The sequence below is a fragment of the Mesoplodon mirus genome (genome assembly GCF_964341445.2).
Source record: "Mesoplodon mirus genome assembly, chromosome: 4".
Taxonomy (NCBI): Eukaryota; Metazoa; Chordata; class Mammalia; order Artiodactyla; family Ziphiidae; genus Mesoplodon; species Mesoplodon mirus.
This window is the reverse complement of record NC_138979.1, coordinates 6,747,390-6,774,873: the sequence shown is the minus strand read 5'-3', so window position 1 is coordinate 6,774,873 and position 27,484 is coordinate 6,747,390. Positions and strand designations below refer to the sequence as shown.

Here is a 27,484-nt window from a genome sequence, read left to right as displayed (position 1 = left end):
AAGATTGTGGACCATGGACCTTGAATAAGCAAAAGAAAATAATATCAACTAGTGTAATAATATCAACTAAGAAAAAGAATACCTCCAAAATAGTCTTGTTTTAAGACTTGATTGAAGAGCTACCATTTATTAAACTGTGCTCTATACAATCTCATATTAAACACCTCACCTCCATATTATATAAACAATCTCATTTCATCTTTATACCAACATATTATTATTTGAATTTACTGATAAGGAAATTGCAGTTCAGAAAGGTTAAGGAATTGTCTCACTCTTATACAGCTAGAAAGCAGTGGAGTCAAGTTTTAAACCTGCGCCGTCCAACTCCAGAATCCTAGAATGCAATTTTTCAACATCTTACATGGCCCAGCATGTCTGGAAAGTAAAGTAGCTTTGATTCTGTTTATGTTAGTCAAACAGGTTTTCTTTCCTATTCTAAGCCATTTTACAACATTTTGTAAAAATCCTCTAGTACACACAGTCCAGTGGAGTCAGTATTATTTGCCCCATAATACCAGATAAGGAATTGGAAGCTCAGAGAAATCAATTAACTTGTCCACTGACATATAGCTTATCAGTGACAGATGGGAATCTGCACCCGGGCAGTCTGATTTCCTTTCCCCTTCACAGCCACTCTGCCAACTTTAATATGGTTATATTGATATTGGTTTGATGTTTCCCAAAAAGAAGTAGAGTGTCATCCAGATTTACCCTATATACTCTCCTGCTGTGTGTGTACACACACATACACACACACACACATACATATAAGTGTGAGTGTACATATGTACATAGGAGAGAGATTCAGAAATACTATTCCAAGGAATATGAACTATATTTATCTTCTATGCAGTGGCTGGCATGCTTTGGATTCTTAATGCTCAGGAGTAACACTGGCTATAATTGCAATAATGTTAGCAATATAATTGGCCTCATGCCTGCTTTTTGCCAGCATTCTTTTTTTTTTTTGCTAAGACAAGAAGACTAAGTGTCTGGTCCTGCCCAAATACAGAACATCTGTAACTTGCAGAACAGATCATGTGACAAAGGGTAAATGTCCATCAAACCACCTTTTTTTTTTTTTTTTTTTTTTGTGTGTGGTATGCAGGCCTCTCACTGTTGTGGCCTCTCCCGTTGCGGAGCACAGGCTCCGGACGCGCAGGCTCAGCGGCCATGGCTCACGGGCCCAGCCGCTCCACGGCATATGGGATCCTCCCAGTCTGGGGCACGAACCAGTATCCCCTGCATCGGCAGGCGGACTCTCAACCACTGCGCCACCAGGGAGGCCCCCATCAAACCACCTTTGCATGTCTGTGCTTTTGATTATTTTCAAGGTACTAAGTGATCTGATTTCTAGTCAGTCTGGGGGAATGAAACAGCTGTAATTCACAATTAATATGTATGTCAAACATCACGGTCGACCTTAGTCTCTCCCCGTGAAAGGCAGCGGGCTTGTGTCAAGAACAGGTAAAAGAGTACATGCTGCTCTCTAACGAATGGGGCAATGTGCGTGCCCCGCCATTATCACAGGTAGGTTTCACAGCATCCTGCCCAGAAATGGGTCAGTGGCAGGCAGTGTGGACCAGAGGAAGCACCTAAAATGAGGGAAAATTGTTCACCTCAGGAATGGGAAAAACAACCCCATCAAAAGCCATCACTTTGGATAAGCACACTTTTTCAAGTGTGTTCCACTCCATAACAACTCCGAGTGGTTTGATGCATTTCAGTTCAGAATTTCATATCTGTTACTGGCTTTTGCGTTTGTTTTACCCTGAATTCTGCAGGTGACCAGGTAGATAAAGTGACAAGGTTTGGAATTTTGTTTCTATTCTATTTAGAATGGAGGACCTGGAACAGGGCCACCGAGAGCCCACACCATTCCTGTGTGTGAATTTAAAGGTGCATCTGCTCATCCCAAGGGAAGGAAACCACCTGGTAAGCTAACCTGCCCCCTACCTGCCCCTGGTGGGACACAACCTGTACATCATTGGCTGCAGCCCGGGTCACGAAATTACCTCCGGTTCTGGAAGTGTGTCAGGGGCTATGCAGGTACCTGTACATGGAGCTTACAGAGACTGTGCATTTTCCTCAGCTAATTCATTTAATTAGGGCCAAATAATTACAAAATTTCTGAAGTCCAACAATTTTTTTTCATGATATACTTTTAAAATTTACAAGCATAATGCTCAGCAACCATGCTTGAATTTTTTCAAGCGTTACATTATTATATTCCAAAATAAGTCTTGCATTTAAAGACAAACATTACAATGCTCATACTTTGTTATAATTCTCTGTCTTTCTCACCTAGAATATTAACTCTGGGAAGGCAGTGACTGTGTCTACCTTGTCACAGCACAGTGTCTAGCACATAGTAAATACTACTACATATTTTTTAAATGAAGGAAGGAATTTCTTATTTTTCTTTTAGACCTTGAAACTAAAGGGACAAATATAAAATTTCTGATGAGCAGTTTAAAAATCATTTTTATTCCTTCATTTAAAAATAAAATTTTTTCTTTTAAAGTACTTTCTTCACTTCTTGCTACAATGCTTATTTCCTAGGGCCATTTTGTTTTGTTTGATAGGGGAGTCATAATGGGTATCTCTTGGGATACCTGCACCATCCACAAGTCTACTCCGACTTTCTTTGGAAAACGTCACTCACCCTTTGCGTCGGCGCCTGTGAGCTTTCCTTCCCCAGGACTTAGGACTGAGATAACTTATATACAGTCTCTTTGTGAGCGAGTACAACTGCAACGTGCAAGTGCTGGTACTGAAACAGCACCGTGTGCTCAGAGAAATACAGTCTGCTGGGAGAGAAAAGCAGATGCGTAGAGAGAGAGACCAGAAAAAGAAAGTCCCGACAGTCTTAGATCCCAGTCAGTCCCTTCCAAGGTCTGGCAAAATCCCTGTCCTTAGGTTCCCTTGAGTTACTTCTGTAGCCTTAATGTAAATAGCTCCTTTTATGGCTTAAGCCAGGTTAAGTGGGTCAGTTCCTAACAAATGTGATAATATATTTTAAATGAAAAGTAAGTGAGGCATTGTTTTCAATGCAAAGATAACTTCCAGGAAATGTAGAGCAGTGCAAGAAAAATTGAATGGCTTCAATGGGGCTTCCTTAACATCGCCGGATGAGGCAACAGCAGGTGGTAGGCCCTAGCATCACCACACGGAGGCAATCTGGAGAAAAGAGCTTCAGGTTGGTTTGACGGCCGGGCGAAGAATAAATGAAATGCCAGAGCTCAGCTAATAGGTTCTTGCCAAAAGAGAACTTCGCACATCTGTCTGCTGTGAGCATGGGAACCAGGCAAAAGAACTCTAGGGCAGTGTTTCTCAAAGTAGGGTCCTGGGTAAAAATACAAATCCCTGAACCCCATTCCAAACCTGGGAAATCAAAATATCTGAGGGGGTGCCATGCATTCAGCCTTTATTAATAGGCACAGTGGGCAACTGGTATGCACACTGTCTCAGAGCTTTCTACTCAGGATGTGGTGTGAAGACCAGCAGGGATGGTGTCACCAGGGAACTTCCTGGGAATGAGAGGTCTTTCCCACCCACCTGACCTACAGAATCATGATGTGCATTTGAACAAGATGACCAGGTGATCAAGATGTTCATTAAAGTGGGGGAAACCTTGCTCGAGATCATTAGTTCCCTGCTTGGTTGTACACTGGAACGACCCAGGTAACTGAAACACATTACTGTGGTCTGAGTTTTACCCCCCCAGAGAGTCTGAATTAACTGGTCTGGAGGGTGACCTGAGCATAAGCACTTTTAAAAGTTCCCCTAAATGATTCTAATGTGTAGCCAAGATTGAGAACCATTGCTGAACAGGGATGACTAGATACATCCTAGAAGAAGCCATTCAATTTGTTGAATGGATTTTGAAACCATGGACGGGACCATAGTCTGAAGACAGATTTCTTTTGATTTGAAGGAGCAGGACCCCAGAGGGAAAGAAAACTGTATTTCTTTTTAAGTTCCAGAAGGAGCTGGTTTGGAAAATCATAAGAGAGACCACAGAGGAGGAGAACTCAGAGTTTACAAAATGAACTATGGAGTCTAGAAAGAATGCCACCCAATAACCTTTGGGGGAAAAGAGGGCTTTTGCTACTTAAGAAAAACCCAAGAAGACTGCAACCCTCCTAGGTGCTGGAGTAACAGATGCCTAGGTGGAAAATTAGCAACGGCTAAAGGAATAATCTAGGATAAGCATAAAGGCAATCTCAGAGACCTGAAGACCCCAACCTGAGAGTCCCAACCATGGCACAGAAGCATTTGCTGAGAGTGAACCAGAAGAGGCCAAAATAGGACAAGGAGGACCCAGGACACATGGAACTTTTGAGCAGTGGCCATTACGCAGACCATTGGATTAATCACCGAAGCTTGAGCAATATGTCAAAGACCATGAGAGACTGAGCTATCCTTCAGCCAGAGGCCAACAAGTACAGATGACGTGCTTGGTTCAGGCACCCCTTTCTCCGTCCCTGGACAAAAGACACCCCCTTTGCTACTCCATTCCTTGGGAGAGTTGCTGCAGAGGGAGGAAAGAGGGAGTCTTGAATCCAAATGAATACTTACCCAAGTGACATTAAATCTGAATCTAGAAGTGACTGCAAGATTGAGGTTTTCCACCATAGGAGAAATGGAGGCTTGAGAGCTAAATGGGATTCGCTTATAGAAAAATGAGGAAAGTTCCATGTCTAGTTCCTGAATCATGCCTGCAAATTTCAAATCTGCTACACTAGCTAGTAGGATCTAGTCACCTGCCCATAAGGCAGTTTTCCTCGCATTAAGTCCCTGGGACTTGGTATCAAGATAAAAAGGCTTCTTTGAATGGCACTCTTTTTGCAAGAAAATGAGGATGAGGGGAAATGTTACACGATCATGAAGCACAAGATACCTATATCTGAGAGGCAGAACTGGGACCAGAACTCAGGTCTACTGTCTTAAGATGTACTGATGAACTCTGAAAGCCTCAAGGCTATCTTGAGGTTAAGAAATCAACTAAGCCTCATGAATGGTCCTGTCTTAGTTAAGAGCATTTACTTTACAGACAGATGGATACACTGCATTAACATCATTCATTACTGTAAAGTGGATCAGCCTCAGTGGATAAAGTTACTGACTAGTAACTTTACTAGTTACTAGAATGGGCTCAAATGACCATTTTCTGATTGTTAAGAAGGGATGAAAAAGATGTAGTTAAGAGATGACCAATTACTGACATTGTACTTACTTCCTCCGTTCTCTGTCTCACTCCTTTACTCCCCTCCCTGGAGGGAATATTCTTTGAGAGAAAAGTTGTTTCATGTTTCTCTCCTTCCTGGCCCTTATTTAGAAGACTTCAAAGGAAATCACTAGACTTGACTATGTGATTGATACATCCTATATTTCCCTCACCTTGTGGAAGGCATGGCCATTCTCTGTCAGTTCCCTGGTACTAAGGGAAGACTATGAAGGGCATAAGGAATAGCAATAGCTTTCTAAAATAACTGTTTCTCAGGACTTCCCTGGTGGCACAGTGGTTGGGAATCCATCTGCCAATGCAGGGGACACGGGTTCGATCCCTGGTCCGGGAAGATCCCACATGCCACGGAGCAACTAAGCCCGTGTGCCACAACTACTGAGCCCACGTGCCACAACTACTGAAGCCCACGTGCCTAGAGCCTGTGCTCTGCAACAAGAGAAGCCACCGCAATGAGAAGCCCTCACAGCACAACGAAGAGTAGCCCCTGCTCGCCTCAACTAGAGAAAGCCCGTGCAGCAACGAAGACCCAACGCAGCCAAATATTAAAAAAATAAATTTAAAAAGTAAAATAAAATAACTGTTTCTCTAAAATTGTGACCCAGGAATTGAATTTCATTAATCATCCTGACATAGTTTGGGAAGAAACCACATAGGGGATCTAATTTTTGGATTACTTAAAAGTGAATATATTATGTATGAGACTCCCCTCCCCAAAAGAAAACCTAACCAATCATTGATGAGGCGAGTATAATATAACCTAAGAAAATGAATTTCACTAGATGCTCTTGCAGTTGCCACCAGGAGGACCCATTCATATTCAATAGAATTCTAAATCCGCTTTGAGCCCACTACCACGTCTATGTTAGTGCCATTGAAAATTCCTGGCAAATTTATAAGAATATGTTGCAGTATCCTTTTTGCCTAATCCTGGAGGGGAAGAGAAAGTCAAAGGATGGAAATTAGTGATGTATATTTAGGCAGTCAGCTTATTGGAAAGCTGCCCCAAGCCAGCAAATGCTCTACATATGGAAAATACTCAATTAGGGGAGGGGTGATGGAAAGAGACAAGGTCTCAATAAATGGTTGAAGCTGTCAGTGAACTATTAATGATTTCTAACTATTTCTTGAAACCATCTTAAAATAACCAATGTAAAAGGGAACATTGAACCACAAAACCAAGAAGTCTAATGTTGTCTGCTAACAACCCCGATTATTGAAACAATCCTTTAAGACAAATCTATATTTTCATACAGCATACATAAAACATGATTTATCTCACTGGGCTGTATGGATCTCCACTGAATCCTCACTGTGAATTAAGCAATCAAGAATTGGTAATGATCTGTATCACGAACCAGTTCTTTTTGCTTTGCTTTAAAAGTCATTCTATCTTCGGAAAACCCCCAAACGTGGCTGGAAAATATTTATGTTCCAAAACCATGAGCTTATGACAGAAATGCTGAGGTGCCTAAGTCAATTCACAGGAGCTGTGAGCTCAACAGGGAATTATGGGGTTAAAATTAATTGCTCTGAAAAGTTATCTGATGCAGGCTGTCCTTGTCAGTGAAGACCAGATTACTGAGGAGTTTCAAATAACAAACTTTTGTTGCAAGTTGGTAAGTTTTATGTCCAATGCAGTTTTTTAAAAGCCATCTTGCTTTTTTAACTTCGTCTCTTGACAGAAAAAGGAGTGTTTGTTTTGTCTGTCTTCAGAGTCTCATGAAAGTGGCTTTGGAATGGTACCCGTGTGATGGGCAAGCTTGGCCTTAACCTGTACAAGAGAACTGCTTAAACACGATGCATCGTCCAGAGAATAGCTCTTTCTAGGAAGCAGACTCTGTTGTAGGAAAAGAAAGAAGAACTTACCTGGGTAATCATTCTTGTCTATGTCAGAATCTCCTCTTAAAGTAAAGCCGAATCCAGATGGGACAGCCTGTGAGGCCCACACTCCTTGCAGAATTTGGGAAGCCTTGGTGTTTAAGCCATTCTTGTTACCATTGTAAATGAGCACTTTGCCTCTTTGGTCCTTGCCTGCAAAGGGTGCACCGATGGCAATGTCTACAAACAGAGACACACAATTTTTAAATAAAGGAGAGTATTTTAGAAAGAGAATTAAGTACAGTCGAAGAGCAGTACCAAACAGCCCAAAGGGCTTCTTAAGTTTTCCATGAAACTCTGTAGTACTGCAACAAGAGGAAATTATTTGTTGTCTTTCATCCATCCAAGAAATATTTATCGAGTGCCTATTATGTGTTGGGCACAGTGGGTTCAATGGCGAACCAGACACTGCTTTTCAAAAGTTTATATTCTAGTGCAGGGAATAGACAATTTGAATAAAGAAATAATCAAGAACAGATAGAAAGTGACAAATGCTATGCAGAGAATCTTAAAAATATTGATGTGATGGAGAATGATTGGATTGTTATTTTAGATGAAGTGGTCAGACAAGGTGTCTCTAAGGCTGATCTTGAAACTGAAATCTGGGGACAAGATGGAACTGACCATGTGGAATCAGAAGGAAGAGCATTCCAGGCAGAAGGAATGACTGTGCAAAGGCCCAAGGATGCAAGGAGCTTGGCCCACCTGAAGAGCAGCCAGAAGGTAGACCAGATGAGGCACCTTTGCAGAGTACTTAAGAGTTTCTTGTTAAAAGAAATAAACAACCTCTTTCACAAATATTATATCCTTGAATGATTACATCATCCCATGATGTAGGCAAGACCTGTTTCATAGTTGAGGACCCTGGGAAACCGAGAGAGAACCCTATCGCCTGTCTCCCTATTAAACATAGCAGTGAATGAAAACTACCTTGCACATATTGTGTTCACCAGGATTGCTCTAAACAGTACACCTGACTACTTAGGTTTACATGAAAAGGAGCACCAATAACACAGTAACATAACAGCCCAGGCTGCGGAGGATGGCCTGTGTCCTCATTTTGTCATTCATCCATTTGTATTTGTTCCTAAGTCTGATAAGACTGAATGAATTGTAAACTGATCTTCACTACGTAACAAGGATCATAAATCCACTTTCATTAAACAGGTAAGGATAAACTGTCAAAAAACTCAGATCGTTGTGGAAAATAAAGATATTGTCATACGGTAGGTGGAAAGGGGTACTTTCTTCACATCCTCTGAGTCAGTGAATTTATATCTGTCCCCTGGTTACATCTCATTTTGGCATCATTTTAAGGACACCAAGGCTCAGAGAGGCAAAACCCCTCTTAGGTTGTTAGAAATGTTTCTCTTAGCTCTTAAAAGTATCATTAAGGGTTTGAGAGAAAAGACAAATAGAAGAGATGATGAAAAAGATGACTACACAGATAATTTAGCATTATTTATTTCATTTGGTACTCAGGAATAGGGCAGTTTTTGAAAGCAATAAATCAGTGAAAGATGAACTTGTCTCTCTTTTTTTTTTTTTTTTTGCGGTACGCGGGCCTCTCACTGTTGTGGCCTCTTCCGTTGCAGAGAACAGGCTCTGGACGCGCAGGCTCAGCGGCCATGGCTCACAGGCCCAGCCACTCTGCGGCATGTGGGATCTTCCCGGACCAGGGCACGAACCCGTGTCCCCTGAATCAGCAGGCGGACTCTCAATCACTGCGCCACCAGGGAAGCCCGAACTTGTCTCTTTTTAAAAAGTTTCCCTGGAACCATGAGCTTTTAGTATGCATTTATGTCTTATGGTACTTTAAAAGTTACTAATTATACATTGCTGAGACGTGTTTTTTCAAGGAAATCATAAAAGTACGTGACTACTTGCTGAAAGTATTAATGAATACTTTGATTTGCTGGGAATACTCCCTAGGCTATTTTGTTGGAGCAAATTCCTGTTACTCCCTGGAACTTCAAGAAACCCAGTCTACCTTGGTTCTTAACTTAAAGGTCCTGAAAATGTATGCAAAATTTTGTGTGAGCTGGCATGTTTTTCTGAGGAGAGGGTACTTAGAAGGCATTCATAAATTCCTAACTTAAAGAACCACAAACCTAAACTAAGAATTTAACACTGCTTAACAGTGAACATTGAAGGTGCCTTTAAGCTGAAGTTGAGAGATCAATTAAAATTCAGCATAACCTGTACGTAAGCCATATGAGTTACTCAGAAGGCAATACACTTGCTAATATATCAACATGTATTTATTTGTTTTGACTCTGTACATATAGTACATTCTCTAGCTCTCTTCAAGTCATAAATCTATATGTCAATTTAAAAAATAATTGCTGTTTTTTGGGGCTTCCCTGGTGGCACAGTGGTTGAGAGTCCGCCTGCTGATTCAGGGGACACGGGTTCGTGTCCCGGTCCGGGAAGATCCCACATGCCGCGGAACGGCTAGGCCCGTGAGCCAAGGCCGCTGAGCCTGCGCGTCCGGAGCCTGTGCTCTGCAACGGGAGAGTCCACAACAGTGAGAGGCCTGCGTACCGCAAAAAAAAATAATAATAAAAATAAATAAAATAATAATAATTGCTATTTTGTTTAGAGCTGTCATATGACACCCTAAATCAACATGAGAAAATTTCCATGTAACATCTATATTAGCCAAAACTAAAGTTTAAATTGCCTTGGGATTTTGGATAGTTTATTAAAGACCAATCAGAAGAACTGTACCACACACACCACTGTGAAGTCTCTTGTTTCCGTCATGCAACAGTAACATGAAATTGTGGCACATAAGTAATTTCCATGCATTGGTGCAAATTACCATTGTATCCATCTTGGTTCAGGTCTCCTAAATGTGCCAAAGCACTACCGAATCTCCCGAAGACGTCAGTGCCTGCGAGGATCTGCGGATTTCTGAAGACCAGCACGTTCACTTGCAAATACAGGTAAACTTGCCCTACTTCTCTGGGGTTGCTCTCAAATTCACGTTCCATAAAGAGAGGTGCCCCGATCAATATGTCATCCATTCTGCAGGGAACAAAGAAGGAGGTCAACACAGACATGAGATGCTGTTGAGTAGATTTCTAATCAACTAGATTAGTACATTTCCACTGGTATATTTCCTTTTCCAAGGGATATTTTACAACTGTCATATTTCTTTCATTGCTTTGTTATGTCTGCGGAATAGAATGCTGTAAGAAAATAAGAGTTGTTAAATTATCACACTGAACTTTTTAGCTATGCTAAAAATTACTACTTTAAGAAAACCACAGCTATTTCACCCTTTTCAGCTCTTTGGTGCATTTCCAGAAAATGTACTTACACAAGTAAAACGTATCAGAAAGACCTAAATAGGTTTTTCAAAACATGGATGAGAATTTGTCTACAATTTAGTTAACTATACATTTATATTATGAAGTTTTCTTGCAGTAATAAGGTTTAAAATAAAGTCTGTCCTCCTCTTTTCTCTTGTTACCTCCATTCAAATAAAACGGAGGCCAGAGAAGGTTCTCATACTGGCTAGAAAGCTAGAAAACAAGAATTTCCTCTCAAATGCGAATTTATAGTTTTTCTTTGTAGATGTAGATATTGTAGCAGGCAACCAGTAGATAATTTTTCAGGCTAAAAAAATTTCAAGAAAGAGATAGCAATTGGATTGCTGCACACTTAGGTAAAACGTTTTCTTAAAAATGTTCCAAATGGGGACATCCCTGGTGGTCCAGTGGTTAGGATTTCACCTTCCAATGCAGGGAGTAAGAGTTTGATCCTTGGTCGGAGAGCTCTAAGATCCCACATGCCTCATGGCCAAAAAACCAAAAGATAAAACAGAAGCAATATTGTAACAAATTCAAAGATTTTAAAAATGGTCCGCATCAAAAAAAAAAAAATCTTAAAAAAAATGTTCCAAATGCGTTTACTTGCCGTGCTTCTGTGCTCTATCTAGGCCAAGAATAAGGCAGGGATTGGGGCTGCTCCAGGCCTCAGGCTTTGCCCTGGAGGAACCTGGTTGCCTCTCTTTCTGTTATTATTATTGTCAGTATGAAGAGACATTTGTTAAACACCTAATTGTGTGTGTTGCTGCCTTGTAGTTCAAAGACATCTAAAACCACTGGTTCTCTAGTGCAGAGATTGAGCAGGGCCATTTTCTCATTCTCAACAGAAGGAACAAAGCCATACAATTGGTCCCTGAGGGACATGGGACTGACACATTACCTCACTATGTTTCTCACTGCCAACACTGTGGAGTTCTAGAAATGCAAGATTATTCGATCTATGCTTGTGAAAGATTAGCACATCCATGGGATCTTTGGATTCTTGGACTATTGTGACAACGTTGATTTATTTTCGTAGAAATAGATTTCCCTAGATATTTAAGTGTAAGGCTTCTAAAATGTTCTAAACGCCAAAAAAGGAGAAAGACATTTGTTCTTAATTTATAATTGTGTTCTCATAAAGCTGAGAGACAATAACTGTCTTGGATTCAATTGATTCAATGTGCCTTGTGCAATATTTTGCATTTAGTGTCAATAATATTTTATGTTAGCAGTACCACTTAAGAGACACAGTATATATTATCGTTTAGGCTGGTGTTTTTAAATCTTGATTTGCAACTCATTAGTGGATTGTGAAATCAATTTAATGGGTCTTGACAAGCAATTATAAAAAATGAAATAGAGTACAATAGAAAATATGAGTCAATGCATTACACATACTAAGAGTGAATACTGTTCCGTGAAACCTTTTGTTTCAGTTGTGTGCATCTAGTGGGTTGCAATGTCAAATGTATTTTTGATTACGATCCCACAGGGCCAAAAACTCATTGAAAGACCACTGCGGTAGGCCATGCATGCTATTAGGTTTTTTCAAAATTTACTTGTCATATCCTTGTTTAGAATATACCCAATTCAAATTTAAAGTTTTGAAAATATTTATTAGTAAAGACGTTCTTTACTGAGCTTCCGAAAAAGTAGTTGTGTAACAGACTGGGTGCCATTCTAAGAATATATAATATATATAAAGTATATCCTATTTTATACATATACATGTAATCTCAAGAAAGAATAATGATGAAGCAATATTTATGATGAGGTTTTCACTAAAAACCATCTTTTCTGTTTGTGTCATGTTGGTAGTTTGGATGAGATCTAAGTTATTATGTAAAGGCATTTTATAGAAGTAGGATATACACACTAAATTTCATCTTATCTGAAATGTCCAATATTTGAGCACAGTTTTCTTTACATCTCTATGTAGCATTCACACCGGTTTTATTTGTGTCCCTTTTTTATGTCTAAAAAAGTATTATGTCCACTCTAATAATACAATGCAAGGTGCAGGTTCTCATTCTTTCACATGTTCTTTGAGACAAAACATTATAAATATTTCCCTGAAGAGCAAAGCATAAATATAGTGATAAACAGAGAGGGGGGATGAGGGAACCTATCAGTGAGAATATTCATTATGAAGAATCTGAATTCAAGTTTTCTACAGCCAAATGGTGTTTAATATGTTGATTTAACATACAAACTTCTCTGTTTCTTCTTTTTTCACAATAGTCCGTAGTGCATGCTAATGCCTGTGACTGATTTGCAGAATGTAGTTATTAAGAGAATGCACGTTAGGAGGCTGTATACTAGAATTGATATCTAATCAATATAATTGTTTTATGATAGGTGAGAACAAATATAGCTTATCATTTATGTTATAGAAATCAATTTAATTTGCAATTTCTTTATGTTTTAATTTTCTAGATTTTCTACTTAATTGAATCATAATGATTTCTCTTCTATGAGAGAACCCACTTGGAGTAAATCTAGCACCAAAACACAGTTACTCAAAGCTGCTTCCTTTCAAATAAATTTTCTCTAAAATGCTCTCAAGTTAACTAACTGCTAAGACTCTCTCTAAATTTAGTTCCTTTTGGCCCTGCAGAGGCTAAAACAATCCAATGGATTAAACTGTAATTCTGTGAATTTCTGAAATAGTATGAATATTTTGTTTCAAAAAGCCATAAGAAAATTAAAAAAACAGATTTGCTTGTTTAGGTTCAAGAGGAAAATACTATTTCCCTTTGCTGTTAAATTTGTCCAGAAATTCCTAACAGAGTTTACACGGGAAGATTTTGTAGTTCTGGCTATCTTAAGATAACTGAAGTTAATTTCACCAGCTTGTTTATATTTTACAAAATAGTCACAGGCTTGACAAGATCAACCACCAACCAGCATGCACGTTAACTGTTTGGTCTAAACTTTTGCAGTCCACTCGTAACACCTGGAGATTTTAAAAAATAAAATATATTGGGGAAATCCCCACCAGTTTATTTATTTGGTCACATTACTTAACGACACTGTCTTTTTTTTTTTTTTCCCTGATGGTGGGTTTTGGAGCATTTGCAGGGACTTCGCTTTTGTTGCACGGTGGATAGAGAGGATGACATACACTGTGAAAGCAACTTCACTAGGTAGTCTCACGTACAGTAGTACTTAGTTATCTCTCGGATGGAGAAAGGGAAGTCTGGTTCAGTTCCACAAAATGTGAGTCCTAACTTCTGAACCATGAATGATCAACTAGATGAGTGATGTTCTTAATCCTATTCTGAGTCACTGTACAACATCCACTCAGGTCCAAGACTTGAAAGATTCAGGCTATTAAAAAAAAAAAAGACTATTGGAAAATTAGAAATTGGGTAAAGAAAGGGAATTAAATCTCAATTCTATTATGAAGCTCTGCTGATTAATGCTCATTTGTAATTCCTTAATCACTGATAAATGCTGGGAAAGCTAGAAAGGGCTTTGTGAATTTAAAAAAAATTGGAGTTATAGACTCTCTAAAATTATTTATGTGTTAAACTAATGACTTGGTCAAATGCAGCAGCCTAGTATGGCTGCTTTTAATATAATCAAACAAACTGATTTTTCTTATATGCCATGATGCTGAAAACCATTCATAACTGAATTTTTTATCAGTTAGTTGTTTTTAGCATCATCAAAGACAATCTTAAAGTCCTTCGGGTGAAAATAACTGAAAGTATGGTTTTATATTTTTATAAAGTGGAAGTATGAGCTTGTTTATAAGAATAATGGAAATTAATGAAATGCACACTTAATAAACAGATTCTTATCAACGAGCAAAACAGAGTAAAAACTGAAACACATGTATATGCTATTCTTCTACCCCAACCCTTATTTAAGGTCATTGAAATCTATGTGTGTTCTATATGTGTATGTACATGTATATCTGTATACATGTTATAGACAATATCTGTATGTTTTTACAAGAATATGAATATAGATAGGTCTATATGTGCATATATATGTGGAATCTATAAAGTGAAATTCACACAAGTAGAGAGTCGCTTACCACGGGTGGAGAGATTGGGGAAATGGGGAGATATTAGTCAAAAAGTACAAAGTTGCAGCTATGTAGGATGTATAAGTTCTAGAGATCCAGTGTACAGCACAGTGGCTATAGTTAATAATACTATATTGTATACTGGAAATTTGCTAAAAGGGTAGATCTTAGGTGCTCTTACTGTACAGACACACCCCCACACACGCACGGTAGCTATGTGATGGATGGACCACCCAGTTGGATGGATACAGATGAATCACATAGATGGAGATGTTAATTAGATTGAATGCAGTGATCACCTCACTATGTATATGTATATCAAAACATGTTGTCCACCTTAAATATACACAGTTTTTTATTTTAAAAATATTTTACAGGTTATTATTGGATTTCTTCAGTGACAAGTATACTAATTTATCTGTTTCCCAATTTTTAAAAAGTAAGTGAGAGGCATGTCAGTCATTGTACTCACTTACTAGATTAAAAATTCTTAATTCTTACAGATTTTAAACCCTTGAAGACTGAAATTATACATATGCTTTCCTACTAGGTATTTTATAGAGCTTAGTAAAGAGTTCTCTGTATATAAGTGAACAAAAAATTTATAAGGTAAGTCAGCAAAAGTTCTGTGAACTAATCAAGACCTTGCCCTACTTAGTGTGTGCTCTTGGGCAATTCACTTAACTTCTGTGTCTCAGTTTCCTCATTGGTGAATTTTAGGTAGTTTCATTGGCTTGTAGTACAGATTGTCCTGTGAATTTTAGGTAGTTTCATTGGATTGTAGTACAGATTGTCCTGTGCTATTAGACTTATTACACATAAAGGTAGTTTGAGATAAATAAAAACACTGTCTGCTAATCATTCATGATAAAGATAAAATGTGATTGCTTAATAGCATGTTAAGTTCTACAATTGTTTCAATGGAGAATCAAGATTTCTGCATTTGAAACTGCTAACCAACTGAGGTTTATATCCAGGAAAACTTTATTTGAAATAGAGATTTGTGTTTGCTGCAAATCCCATTCTAGCCTTAGGGGTCCCTGCTAGAAATCTTGTCAGAAACTGAGAATGACAAAAGCACTCTTTCTCAAAACAAGGCCACACGTGTCCTGACATGGAGCCATCACAGGAGATTAGGAAAAGTCACTGACACCTGCATGATTTACTGCCTTTTTTTTCTCATTCTGCTAAGATTTCTGAGGGATTACAGGTTTATGTCTCTGCCCTGATGGCTTGTTTTGTACCTTCCCTGGGGATGAGTATCCACCCCAGGAGGTGAGGACACGGGCTGTCACAGTAATTAGTGGTTCTCAGGCCCCCGTCCTGGGATCAAGTATAAACCTAGAAACACAAGATGCCATGTTTTCCCTATTTTTGTCTGTCTGAAAGCCAACAATATCAAGTGATTGTTCTAGAAAAACAGGTGCTGCAAAAATGATGGCAAGTTATATATGCATTATTGTAATCTCAGACTTTACGTGAGTTCTCTATCTTTATTTGGGATGCAGTGTTCTCAATGGCTTCCAGAGCACGCTCATTGATTATAGGAACATGAATGTACGTTGCATCTAAGTAATTAGAACAGCAAACAATATACAGACTGAGAATCTATAGGTACTTTTTTCTTTAAGAATGACAATATTAAGATAATAGATGTATTTTTCAATGCAGTCTAAAGAATTCAGAGTATACTACCTAATAAAAAGACATGATGTGCATAGCAATTTTTAAGAACATCAAGAAAGAACAAATTATCACTGGAAAATTCCTGTTTGAGACCAATGAGGTTCTTTTTTCACAAGTTTTCTTTTTTTTTTCTTAATGTGGCAAAAAAAAAAAATGTCCTATAAATGTTGTCACAAAACTTTTCTTTAGACTAGAATGAATGTGTTTTCAGGAAGGACATGGTGCCCTGCAGGGCATATTGTGACACTGGGGGGAAAGCTGAAAGGATTGAAAAGGGAGTGAACTACAGAAGGAAACACGCTGGGTGATCTGTGCCCTAAAAAATGCTGCCTGGCTCCCAGGAGAGAAGCCCTCATGCGTGTTGGTGTTGTTATCTGTTGAGGGAAATGTGTCTACACTTATCCCAAGGGCCACTGTCAGATTTTTTGTTTTCACTAAAGAATGGGCTTCCTATATCTGGACAGTACGCCATGTTTTGAACCTCAGGTTCTTCCTCCACCATTTTCTTTCTAAATGACTAAAAGGCTCTGATAACAGATACAGTCCATCCAGGTTGCTCATTTTGAATGGTGGTCCTAATTGTTACTTCCTTTCCACAAGTCAGACAGCTGAAGATTAAAGCAACTTCATTTTCAGTTATCTTCAGGATAAGATCTTATCCAGGATAAGATTTCGTTCACAGCTCTTATCCAGGATGAGATTTGCGTTCTTCAAAGTAGACCCAGAGTGCAACCAGTTCTACTCTTCCTGCCACTGCTCTGGTCCAAGCCACTGTCCTGCCTCGCCTGGCTTATGGCAGTGGGCTCCCAGAAAGCCTCACTCCATGGAGACCCAATGAACAGAGCATGGCTGCTAAAACCAAAGTGGGTGCAGGCCAGTCCCTTGCTTCGACTCCTCCAGGGGTCTTCAAGATGATGTGTCCTTCTTGGAAACAGACTCATTCTATCCATGGCAGAGTCCGTGTGGTGCTGTGTAAAGCGGCTCACAGACTTTCTCTCCAAGCCTCTTTGATATTCCTTGACTATGCCAGCAGCTCCCCGCTCCGCTGGGAGTTTGGACACTCTTCCCCATATACTATTGTGTTTTGCTCCCTCACCTAACCTAACACCCAGGCCTTCCCTGTTTACCTGAATAAAAATTGCATCCCTCCCAATTTTTTTCTATCCCCGTTCTGTTTTTTTTTTTTAAGTTTCATTAATAGACTTTATTTTTTAGAGCAGTTTTAGGTTCAAAGCAAAATTGCACAGAAAGTACAGACAGTTCCTGTATACCCCCTGCCACAAGCAAGGCCTCCCTGACTGTGAACATCCTGCACCAGGTGGTACATTTGTTACAACTGATGAACCTACATGGGCATATCATCATCACCCAAAGTCCACAGATTACATTAGGGTTCACTCTTGCTGGTGTACATTCTGTGGGTTTAGAAAGATGTATAATGACATGAATCCACCATTGCAGTATCCTACAGAATACTTTCACTGCCCTACAAAGCCTCTGTGCTCCACCTAGTTCATCCCTCTTTTCACTGTTAACACCTGGCAACCACTGATCTTTTTACTGTCTCCATAGTTTTGTCTTTTCCAGAATGTCATCTAGTGGACTCATATAGTATGAAGCTTCTTCATACTGGCTTCTTTCACTTAGTAATAGCATTTAAGGTTCTTCCATGTCTTCCCATGGCTTGATAGCTCATTTCTTTTTAGCACTGAATAATATTCCATTGTCTGGATGGGCCACAGAATACTTACACATTTACCTACTAAAGGACACCTTGATTGCTTCCGGCCTTCTGTTTTTGTTTTTTTCCTGCATAGCGCTCATCACCATCTAACATACTCTTTATTTGACTTATTTATTTCTCGTCTGTAGCTCCCACCCCAACTACAGTATAACCTTTATGAGGGTGCAGGTTTTGGTTTTGTTCTCTGCTGCATCCCAGCACCTAGGACAGTGCTAGTGTGTAGAAGATGCTCAAGAAATATAGGTGTAATGAACGAATAATAAGATATTTTCCAAAAGGTACAAAAGTTACCAAATTTATCTCCAATCATATGGTACCGCATAATAAATAAAGTTCATTTCTAGCTATGTAGAGGTCATAGCTAATGTCTATCCATGACGTAGCCCAGATAAGGGAACATAGTTCAGATTTTTCAGATATTTGCTTCTTACCAAGATGTGAGCTCCATGAAAGCAGAGACCTATTCTTACTTAATCACTGCTACATTCTGGGCACCCAAGAACAATGCCTGGCATATGGTAGGTGCTCCAGCAATATTTATTGAATGAATAATCAGTTCATCTCAATTTATTGGTTTTCTTATTTAATCATTTGTCTTATCTGTCAGTTAGGTGCTTTTCGTGGATCAGAGAGTTGCTTAATCACAATTTTCTTTGAAGTAATAAACACAACCATAATTTATCATGCTGTTTGATCCAAGCTCAACTATAATTTACTGCCATAAACTGGAAAAAAAATATTATTATTTCATCTTCTGCAGGGGGGTCACTAGTATGTTGGTTAAAGCACTGTCAGGAGAAAAAATATTTATGTGCAAATGTTTTATGAATATCATGTGCTAAAGGGTGAAGGCAGATTAGCAAATTCTTCAATGGCTATGGAAGTCAAATGGCCAAGGACTATCTAATTCATAAAATCAAAGATAAAACTAAGTAAAGTAGTCCTTTCTTAGAAGTGGCAGATGTGATAAAGACATAAAAAAGGATGATAGAGAATTTTTTAGTAGATGTATCCTTTTGCCCTGGACTGAAAAAAAAAGTTAAAATAAGAGAGCCTCGATCTTGTTGAGGAAGTACAGAAGGATGTATTTCATAAAGGAAAAAATATAACATATTTAAGGACGAATATAATATCTAGTGAGTGAGGAAGTTCTTATAAACTTACCCATCATTGTTAACATCTGATACTGCAATTGTATATCCAAAGTAAGATGCCATCTGCAAAGGAAAACCATAAGATGATATATTTTGTGCTCAAAAAGTCATTTTTATAGTATTCTCAATTTTCCCTGAATGATTAGCCACATTGCAGGCCATTTTTGCATTTAAATTCATAGACCCTTGGACATGGACAGTCTTCGAGTCATTGAGTTTAACCCCTGACCTAATGCATAACGTTCCTCCCAACACCCATGACATCTGCTCGGACATCCTCTGGAGGTGTTCAGCAATAAGCCCATTCAATTTGTAGATACAACTATTAGAACACTTTTTGCTAAAATTGGTCCTGCTGTAAGTGTAACATCTGGTCCTTAATGCTCCTACCTAGTTCTGCAATCTTGAATGTCACAGAATAAACCTAATTCCATTTCCATATGAAATCTCCTATGGAAGTGTTTTCAGCTGGCTTCCCATCTTTCTTAGAGATACAACATGGGATACCAAAGAAAAGATGATACCCCCTGAGTGCACGGACAGGAGAAGATAAGTAGGATGGACACCCTCTGCTTTGGACTCTTTATATCACTGAAGCATAAAAAGGTTTTAATTTGAGGGTAAACCACGTCTCTGTATCAATTCATATTGAGTTTATCGTCTGCTAAGGTTTCTAAGTCTTTTCTGAGTGAACCAGTGTGCCTAATCTCTCTACATTCTAGCTCTTATATTTTTGTTTTCAACCTATGTTTTCAAGGTTTATAATCTCTTCAGATTTGGCCAATAGTTTTAGCTTGCCAAGATTTTTCGGTTCCATATTCTGCCAGCCAGTGCTTTAGCTCAGTGGTCCCCAACATTTTTGGCACCAGGGACTGGTCTCGTGGAAGACAGTTTTTCCACCGACCAGGTTGGGGGGGGGAGTTGTTTCGGGATGGTTCAAGCACATTACATTTATTGTGCACTTTATTTCTGTTATTATTACATTGCAATATATAATGAAATAATTATACAACTCACCATAATGCAGAATCAGTGGGAGCCCTGAGCTTGTTCTCATTTGCCACTCACTGATAGGGTTTTGATATGAGTCTGCAAACGATTGATTTATCGTGGTCTCTCTGCAGTCAGGCCTCTCTGCTGATGATGATCTGTATTTGCAGCCGCTCCCCAGCGCTAGCATCACTGCCTCAGCTCCACCTCAGACCATCAGGCATTAGATTCTCGTAAGGAGCGCGCAACCTAGATCCCTCGCATGCGCGGTTCACAGTAGGGTTCATGCTCCTATGAGCATCTAATGCCACCGCTGATCTGACAGGAGGCGGAGCTCAGGCAGTAATGCGAGCGATGGGGAGCGGCTGCAAATACAGATGAAGCTTCGCTCGTTCACCCACTGCTCACCTCCTGCTCTGCAGCCTGGTTCCTAACAGGCCACAGACCAGTACCAGTCAATGGCCCAGGGGTTGGGGACCCCTGATTTAGCCAATTTAACTTCCTATCACCTACAAATTTAATCAGCCTACAGTCCCCTGGAAAGTGTGCTCCACAGAAGGCAGAGAGTTCCATCTGTGTTGTTCATTCTTCTCTCTGCCCTGTCTGACCAGTGTTTAGCTCAGAGTAGGTGCCAGGTGCTAGATACTCTTTGCAGAGGAAAAAAATAGATGAGTTACCAAGTGTAACACAGTTATTCAATTCTCCCACCTTTTTTGTCTATTCCAAACATATACAGTTGCTATAGACTGATTGTTTATGCCTCCCCTCCTCCAAATTCAAATATTGAAACCTAACTCCTTATATAATGGTATTAGGAAGTGGGGCCTTCAGGAGGTGATTAGGTCACGAAGGGTTGAGCCTGCATGAATGGGATTAGTGCCTTTAGAGAAGAGACCCCAGAGGGCTCTCTAGCCCTCCTTCCACCAGGTGAGGACACAGCGAGAAGACGGCTGTGAACAGGAGGCAGGCTCTCAGCAGATACCAAATCTGCCTACCCCTTGATCTTAGATTCCAGAACTGTGAGAAATAAATGTTTGTTGCTTTAGCCACCCAGTCTATGGTATTTTTATTATAGTAGTCCATGGACTAAGACATGGGTGCCAGGTGCAAAATACTCTTTGCAGAGGAAATGAATGCCTCATTTAACTGCATCATGCAATAACTCAATTCTCCCACCTCGTTTCTCTATTCCAAACACATATGGTAAAATCCTTATTCCTGGGTGGCATTGTGTGGTCTTCACTCAGAGGAATTTCATCACTTATGTATTAAGTTCTGAGGTTCAAGATTGCAGAACTAGGTGGTATTGAAGATGAGAAGTTACAGAATGGCCAAATTTAGCAATGTTTAAAGAGCTTTTAATGATAAAAATGTGAAATGAAAAGACAAAGGAGAAGTCTTGCCAGATTTCCATTAAACCATTAATTGTCACCACTTGGGAATCATGGTTCAAAATTTATAAATCCACCCAACTTCACTATCATCACAGCCTTGTATCTCTATATTTACCACAGGAGTACCATGAGGGACATTTTTAAATGCTTTGTTGAAAATTGCACAGTAACGGATAGACTAAAGCCCCAGTTTGGGGGAGGAAATGTCAAAAATGCTCTGTGTTCTTTAAAAAACTCTATTTGCTTGACAAATATATGATTCCAAATTTCTGTGTGTAGCTAAGAGTTGAGCATTTCAGGATCTTAAACCTGGATCCTCCTGGGATCCCGTGGGCCAAGATGTAACTTGGCTGGAGTCAAGTGTGAGGCTTGCTAGAAGCTCCTTACCCTGGGTTGGTGGTTAGGAAAGGAAACTGGTTGACCAGAGAAATGAATTCAACTCACGATTGGCTCCCTTAGACGGGAGTATCACATTCATCCTTTAAAGAAATGTGACAGATTTCAACAGGTCAAAAACCCAGGAAACCCAGTGTAGTGAATGAAGTGTGACCTCGGGCCGTGTTATGTCAGGAGGATGCCAGCAGCCTGTTTGCAGGCAACTGACCCATTGATGATAAGACCCCAGCCAGTGACAGTGGGTACGGGGCCATACCTACCCCCGGGGGGGAAGGGACCAGAACCAGAGAGCTTATCTTCCATATAATGTTGGGATTGGGGAGGGTTCCAGTCACTGTGAGGACAGGAAGGCAGAGCCCAGACCCACTGACTGACCAACATGTGAAACCTACAAGAAGCCTGTGTCTTCTCGGGGGGAAGGCGGGTACTCAGAACTCATCACTGCGCACACTACATAAGGACCGCAACATAACAGGATTGCTCTCGGATTTCAGCAGTTAGTGGCTTTTGGGCTTTTAGGGAGCATATTCTGCCTTTACATCACTTATCATTTTCTGAAATCATCACGGGCATTTACTTGTTTGTTAATTGTCACCCTCCATCAGCCTCCCCCGTACTGCTGCGTGAGAGCTGGGATCTTGTCTGTGTGATACTTGGTTATACTCCCAGTGCTCAGAAGAGTTTCCAGCACGTAGTAGGTGCTCGGCAAATATTTATTTTATGAATGAATAAATAACATATTACAATATACTGCTAGTGCAGAGTGACATTCATTATTTGATTCTAAAATCTCTTCACCTGTTCACCAGTGAAATTCTGAATAAAGGTCATATCTGTAGAGTTAATGATTGAAACCTGAAATCATAGAAATTAGATAGGTTACACCATTTGGCATAGAATTGGAGCACTTTTTTAAAAGTTTAACTTAAATCATTTTACAATTTTTGTGAGGAGTCATAAATGGTTAGCTCTATATGTAAAAAGAAATAAGCCCAAAGGAACGATCTTTAAAAAATCCAACTGAGCTTTTTGTTTATGGTTAAATCTGGGATCCTTTCAGACAAAATGCATGCTTACTAATCTGGTGTAGAGAAATCTGAATTCAAGAACGCTGAGAGCACCTAATCTGATAGTCAGTTAATTGCTCTAATCAAAAATTTAATCTAAGTTTCATTTCTGTGCGTATGCTCTTATGAGAAATTGATGATTATGGTTCTCTGCAAAAAAATGAAAATTTAAAGTATTATCCATGTAGCAAAAACATTCCTTTTAAATTCTATCCAGACAACCTAAAATCTATAGATATTATAAGTTTGCCAGACTTAAACATTATTTAAAATATAAGTTTTTCTTTTCATAAGGTCGATTTATTTTCCTTTCCTATTTTTATGGTAACTAGTTGTAATGGGTTTAAATAGTATCCCTTCAAAACTAATGTCTATCCCGAACTTCAGAAGGTGACCTTATTTGGAAATAGGGTCTCTGTAGATAAAATAAGTTAGGGATCTTGAAATGAAATCATCCTGGATTTAGGGTGGGCCCTATGTCCAATGACTGGTGTCCTTATAAGAGGAGGAGAGGACACACATAGACACAGATGGAAGAAGGCCATATGGAGACTGGGGCAGAGATACAGGTGAAGCTCCCACATGCCAAGGAAAGGCAGGGCCACCTGAAGTTGGAAGAGGCAGGAAGAATCCACCCCTCCATGCCTGGGAGGGATGTGACTGTGCCGATCACACCTTGATTTCAGCCTTCTGGCCTCTTGAACTGTGACAGGATAAATTTATGTTGTTATAAGCCACCAGTTTGGGGTCATGTGTTATGACAGCCCTTGCAAACTAATACACTAGTGAAATAACAATTGACCTTATTATGTCCACCGTATGGGACATATTAAAATGCTGATCACATCAACAATGGGATCCTCTGCAACTATTCCCAGATTATGCACATGCATAGGGCTAGGCTAGCTTCATGGGCACGTGACCCGTGCAGTCAGTCACAAAGGGTCCCACATGCAGGCGAGCCCTACCCACCCTTTGGATAGCCCAGCTGTCACTGTCCTGAAATTCTTAACAATTTTGAACAAGGGGCTAGGCATTTTCACTTTACACTGGGTCCCACAGACTATGGAATTGATCCTACACCCAGATCAGAAAAGACTCTAACCTCCCTTTTCGTAAGCAAACAAGCGTGGATCAGTAGTGCTCACTATTAAAGGGCAGTTTAAAAGATTTGAAAACTATGCAGCAAAATGTTTCTTTGCGTATGTAGAGAATGTAGTGTGTAACGCCTTCTTAGTACTCACGCATCCAAAATTCTGTGCTCCTCTGGGAACCCCAGCAACCAATTCTGTGATGGAAATAGTCATTCACAAGGTGAGTGGCATAGTACACTGTAAAGCTATACAACAAATCAGCTAAAGAGGGTGCCTCTTAAATGAGTAACTGTCATGGATCCTGTAGAGAGATGGAGGTTTGAAGCGACAGTTTCGCACTGGCTTTTGCTTCTGCTACAGACGAAAGAAAACAGAAGACCCAAAGTCGTACTTTGAGATTTACCTGTCTCCATCACATTCTCCATGTGTTTCTGCCTCCAGAACATAAGCCTGGCTTCTCAGATCTGTGTGTGATTTGTCAGTTAAACCTCGTACTCTGATTTCTCCAGTTTTCACTGTCTTTCGTACTAGTCTTTTGTACTAGTGTACAAAGTAACAGCTCCTGTCCCACTAATGTGTTCAAACAATTTCAGTTACCTAAGGAAAAGCCACATACCATAAATGATTGAGTCTTGCCCCCTGGAACAGAATTATAGGACGACCTGGCAGCCAAGGGTACGTGAGGAAGGGAAGCTTCAATAATAGAGGTAGGGCCTCCCTGGTGGCGCAGTGGTTGAGAGTCCGCCTGCCGATGCAGGGGATACGGGTTCGTGCCCCGGTCTGGGAGGATCCCATATGCCGCGGAGTGGCTGGGCCCGTGAGCCATGGCCGCTGAGCCTGTGCGTCCGGAGCCTGTGCTCCGCAACGGGAGAGGCCACAACAGTGAGAGGCCCGCGTACAGCAAAAAAAAAAAAAAAAAAAAAAAAAAAAAAATAATAGAGGTAGAAAAAGCAACTCTGGTGAAAAGCGGGGAGCATATTCCATTGCACAATGATATGGCTCTAGATTCAGGAAATAGTGGTTTCAGTCCTTGGGTCTGCCATAAACCCGGGATCAATCACTGAAACTGATTATTTCCAGTCACCTACAATAGATGGGACTTGGAACTGCTTGATTATCAAAGATCTTTCCAGCTCTCATTTCTTTTTTTTTTTTTTTTTTTTTGCGGTACGTGGGCCTCTCACTGTTGTGGCCCCTCCCTTTGCAGAGTGCAGGCTCAGCGGCCATGGCTCACCGACCCAGCTGCTCTGCGGCATGTGGGATCTTCCCGGACCGGGGCACGAACCCGTGTCCCCTGCATTGGCAGGCGGACTCTCAACCACTGCGCCACCAGGGAAGCCCCCCAGCTCTCATTTCTATAAATCTAAACTATCTTTTGATTAATTGTGGTCAACACTTTAATTTAAAGAAAGGGGGCCTGGAAAAGGGTCCCCTTCCATTCAAATTTCCCTTCCCCCAAACCTGGTCCGAAAGGTAGAGCACAAATTCTAGCATTAATTCTATCTGATGTAATAAACTCTAGCAGAGTTGGGTGCTCATGCTGTTGGAGCGTTAATAATCAGAGAAGATCCATTTGGGCCTAGATGTTGGACTTTTCTGTAGTAAATTTACTCATTCAATCAACATATAAATGTTAACTGCAAACATAGGATACAGCACGGAGCAAAGACAGAATTCCCTGCTCTCATGGAACTTATACTTGAGCTGGAAGGGGCAGTCAGTTTGAAAAGTAGAGTCAAATGTCATGTTAGAAGGGGATGAGTATAGCGCAGAAAAACTAAGCAGTAAAATGGTACTGGGAGTGCTGGAATTGGGAGGCAGAAGGAATTATGATTTATTGGGGTGGTCAGGGAAGGTCTTGGCAAGAAGAGGACATGTTACCAAAGACTGAAGAAAGTGAAGGAGTACATATTATGGAGATCTGGGAGAAGTATGTTCTAGTCAAAAGGAATAGCATGTGCAAAGGTCCTGAGGTAGAAGTGTGTCTGGAATATTCAAAGAACAGCAGGGAGGGCAGGGTGGCTGGAGTGGATAGAAGGAGTCAGGGGTAAAGGACTGGGAGCTGAGGTCAGAGTAAATAGGGGCCTCATGAACAAGAGTCTTTTAGGTCATTGTGAAGACTTGGATTTTAGACAGAATGAGTTGGGCAATCACCGGGAGCAAAGAAGTTACACCACGTGACTTCTGTTCCTCAAGGACCACGTTGGCTGCTGGATCTAGGGAAGACCACAGGCGGGCCAAGATGAAAGCAAAGAGGATCAGTTAGGAGGTTACTGCCACAGTGCTGATGGGGGCTTGGATCAGAGTGGAGGCTGTGGAGGAGGTGAGAAGTAGGCAGATCCTGGCTGTCTTTTGAGTTTAGTTAGCAGGATTTGCTCATGGATTAGAGATGGATGGGGTGTGAGAGAAAGAGCACAGTCCAAGGCTGACTTGCAAGGTTTTTTGCTTGAGCAGCTCGGAGGATGGCAGTGCCATTTACTGAGATGGAGCTGATGGAGGGTAGAGCATGTTTAAGTGGAAAGATCAGGAGTTCAGGTATAAGCTTATTAAGTTTGGAAGAGCCATTCAAACAGAGATGTTGAGTGTTGAGTAGATTCTAGACCTTACACCGCATTCCAGCTTCCTGGACACAGGTATAGATGTTTACTAGGGGCACCTAAAAACAGACCACAGTCAGACAGAGCTGACTGATTTCGGGATCAGGCTTGCCAAACAGGAAAGACTAAGGGGATTATACCAAGTGAGATACCTGGCAACCACGGCTTCTCATTTCCCACAAACATTCAGAATTTGGTTTAAAAAATAAAAAATCAGCCATCACACTAGTAACTTTGGAGCCTGCAGCCCCCTATGGCTATAACACAAAGGAGTTATTAAATGTAGTGCTGATTAAAAGTTTCAGAATTGTTTAAAAATCACAGTCCTAAAAGAGCTTTTTAGTTCACTGCACTTTTCCCCGTGTTTTATATTGGGCTGGCCAAAAAGTTCGTTCAAGTTCTCTCTAACATCGCATGGATAAACCTGAACGCATGTTTTAGCCAATCCAGTAGAGGGCTTCATTTCAACAATGTTTCTCACCTTGCTGAGAGTCCCCAGTAAATTCCCCAGCAGCAACTGAATATCCTGTTTTAAAGCAAGAAACAAGCGAATCACACGTTTGAAGGCTTTACAAATGATCTATATCTAGAAATATGAAGGCACTACCATAGTAGTACTTTGTGCAGAAATCCCAACAATTTCTGGGATTTACATAAAAGTTTACATGCATTTACATAAAAGTTTAGGGTTCTATAAAGAGAAAAATTAATCAAACCAGAATTTATACTAAATCTTGGAAGCATAATAGATCTACTTCTGAGCCTGGCAATACCTTCGGATTCTGAGGTCCCTTTTAGGAGTAAGAATGCTTCATTGCCCACCTTGACGTGTGATTGGTGGTTGCTGCATTTTAAGAGTTGCTGACTCATCATAATC

The 27,484-nt window shown here is 40.2% G+C and overlaps 1 protein-coding gene across 6 annotated transcripts in view; it reads right to left on the bottom strand.

The window, feature by feature from the left end:
- Positions 1–27,484, bottom strand: part of ITGA8 (integrin subunit alpha 8) — a 185,979-nt gene that overhangs the window by 116,849 nt on the left and 41,646 nt on the right. For all 6 annotated transcript variants that reach the window (XM_082617052.1, XM_082617055.1, XM_082617053.1 and 3 more), the window contains exons 8-13: positions 27,089–27,133; positions 24,161–24,204; positions 22,648–22,704; positions 19,080–19,132; positions 9,957–10,162; positions 7,121–7,312 (exon numbers count right to left, since the gene is read on the bottom strand). In XM_082617052.1, coding sequence (XP_082473178.1) covers positions 7,121–7,312; positions 9,957–10,162; positions 19,080–19,132; positions 22,648–22,704; positions 24,161–24,204; positions 27,089–27,133 — 597 coding nt within the window. The remainder of the gene's footprint in view (positions 1–7,120; positions 7,313–9,956; positions 10,163–19,079; positions 19,133–22,647; positions 22,705–24,160; positions 24,205–27,088; positions 27,134–27,484) is intronic.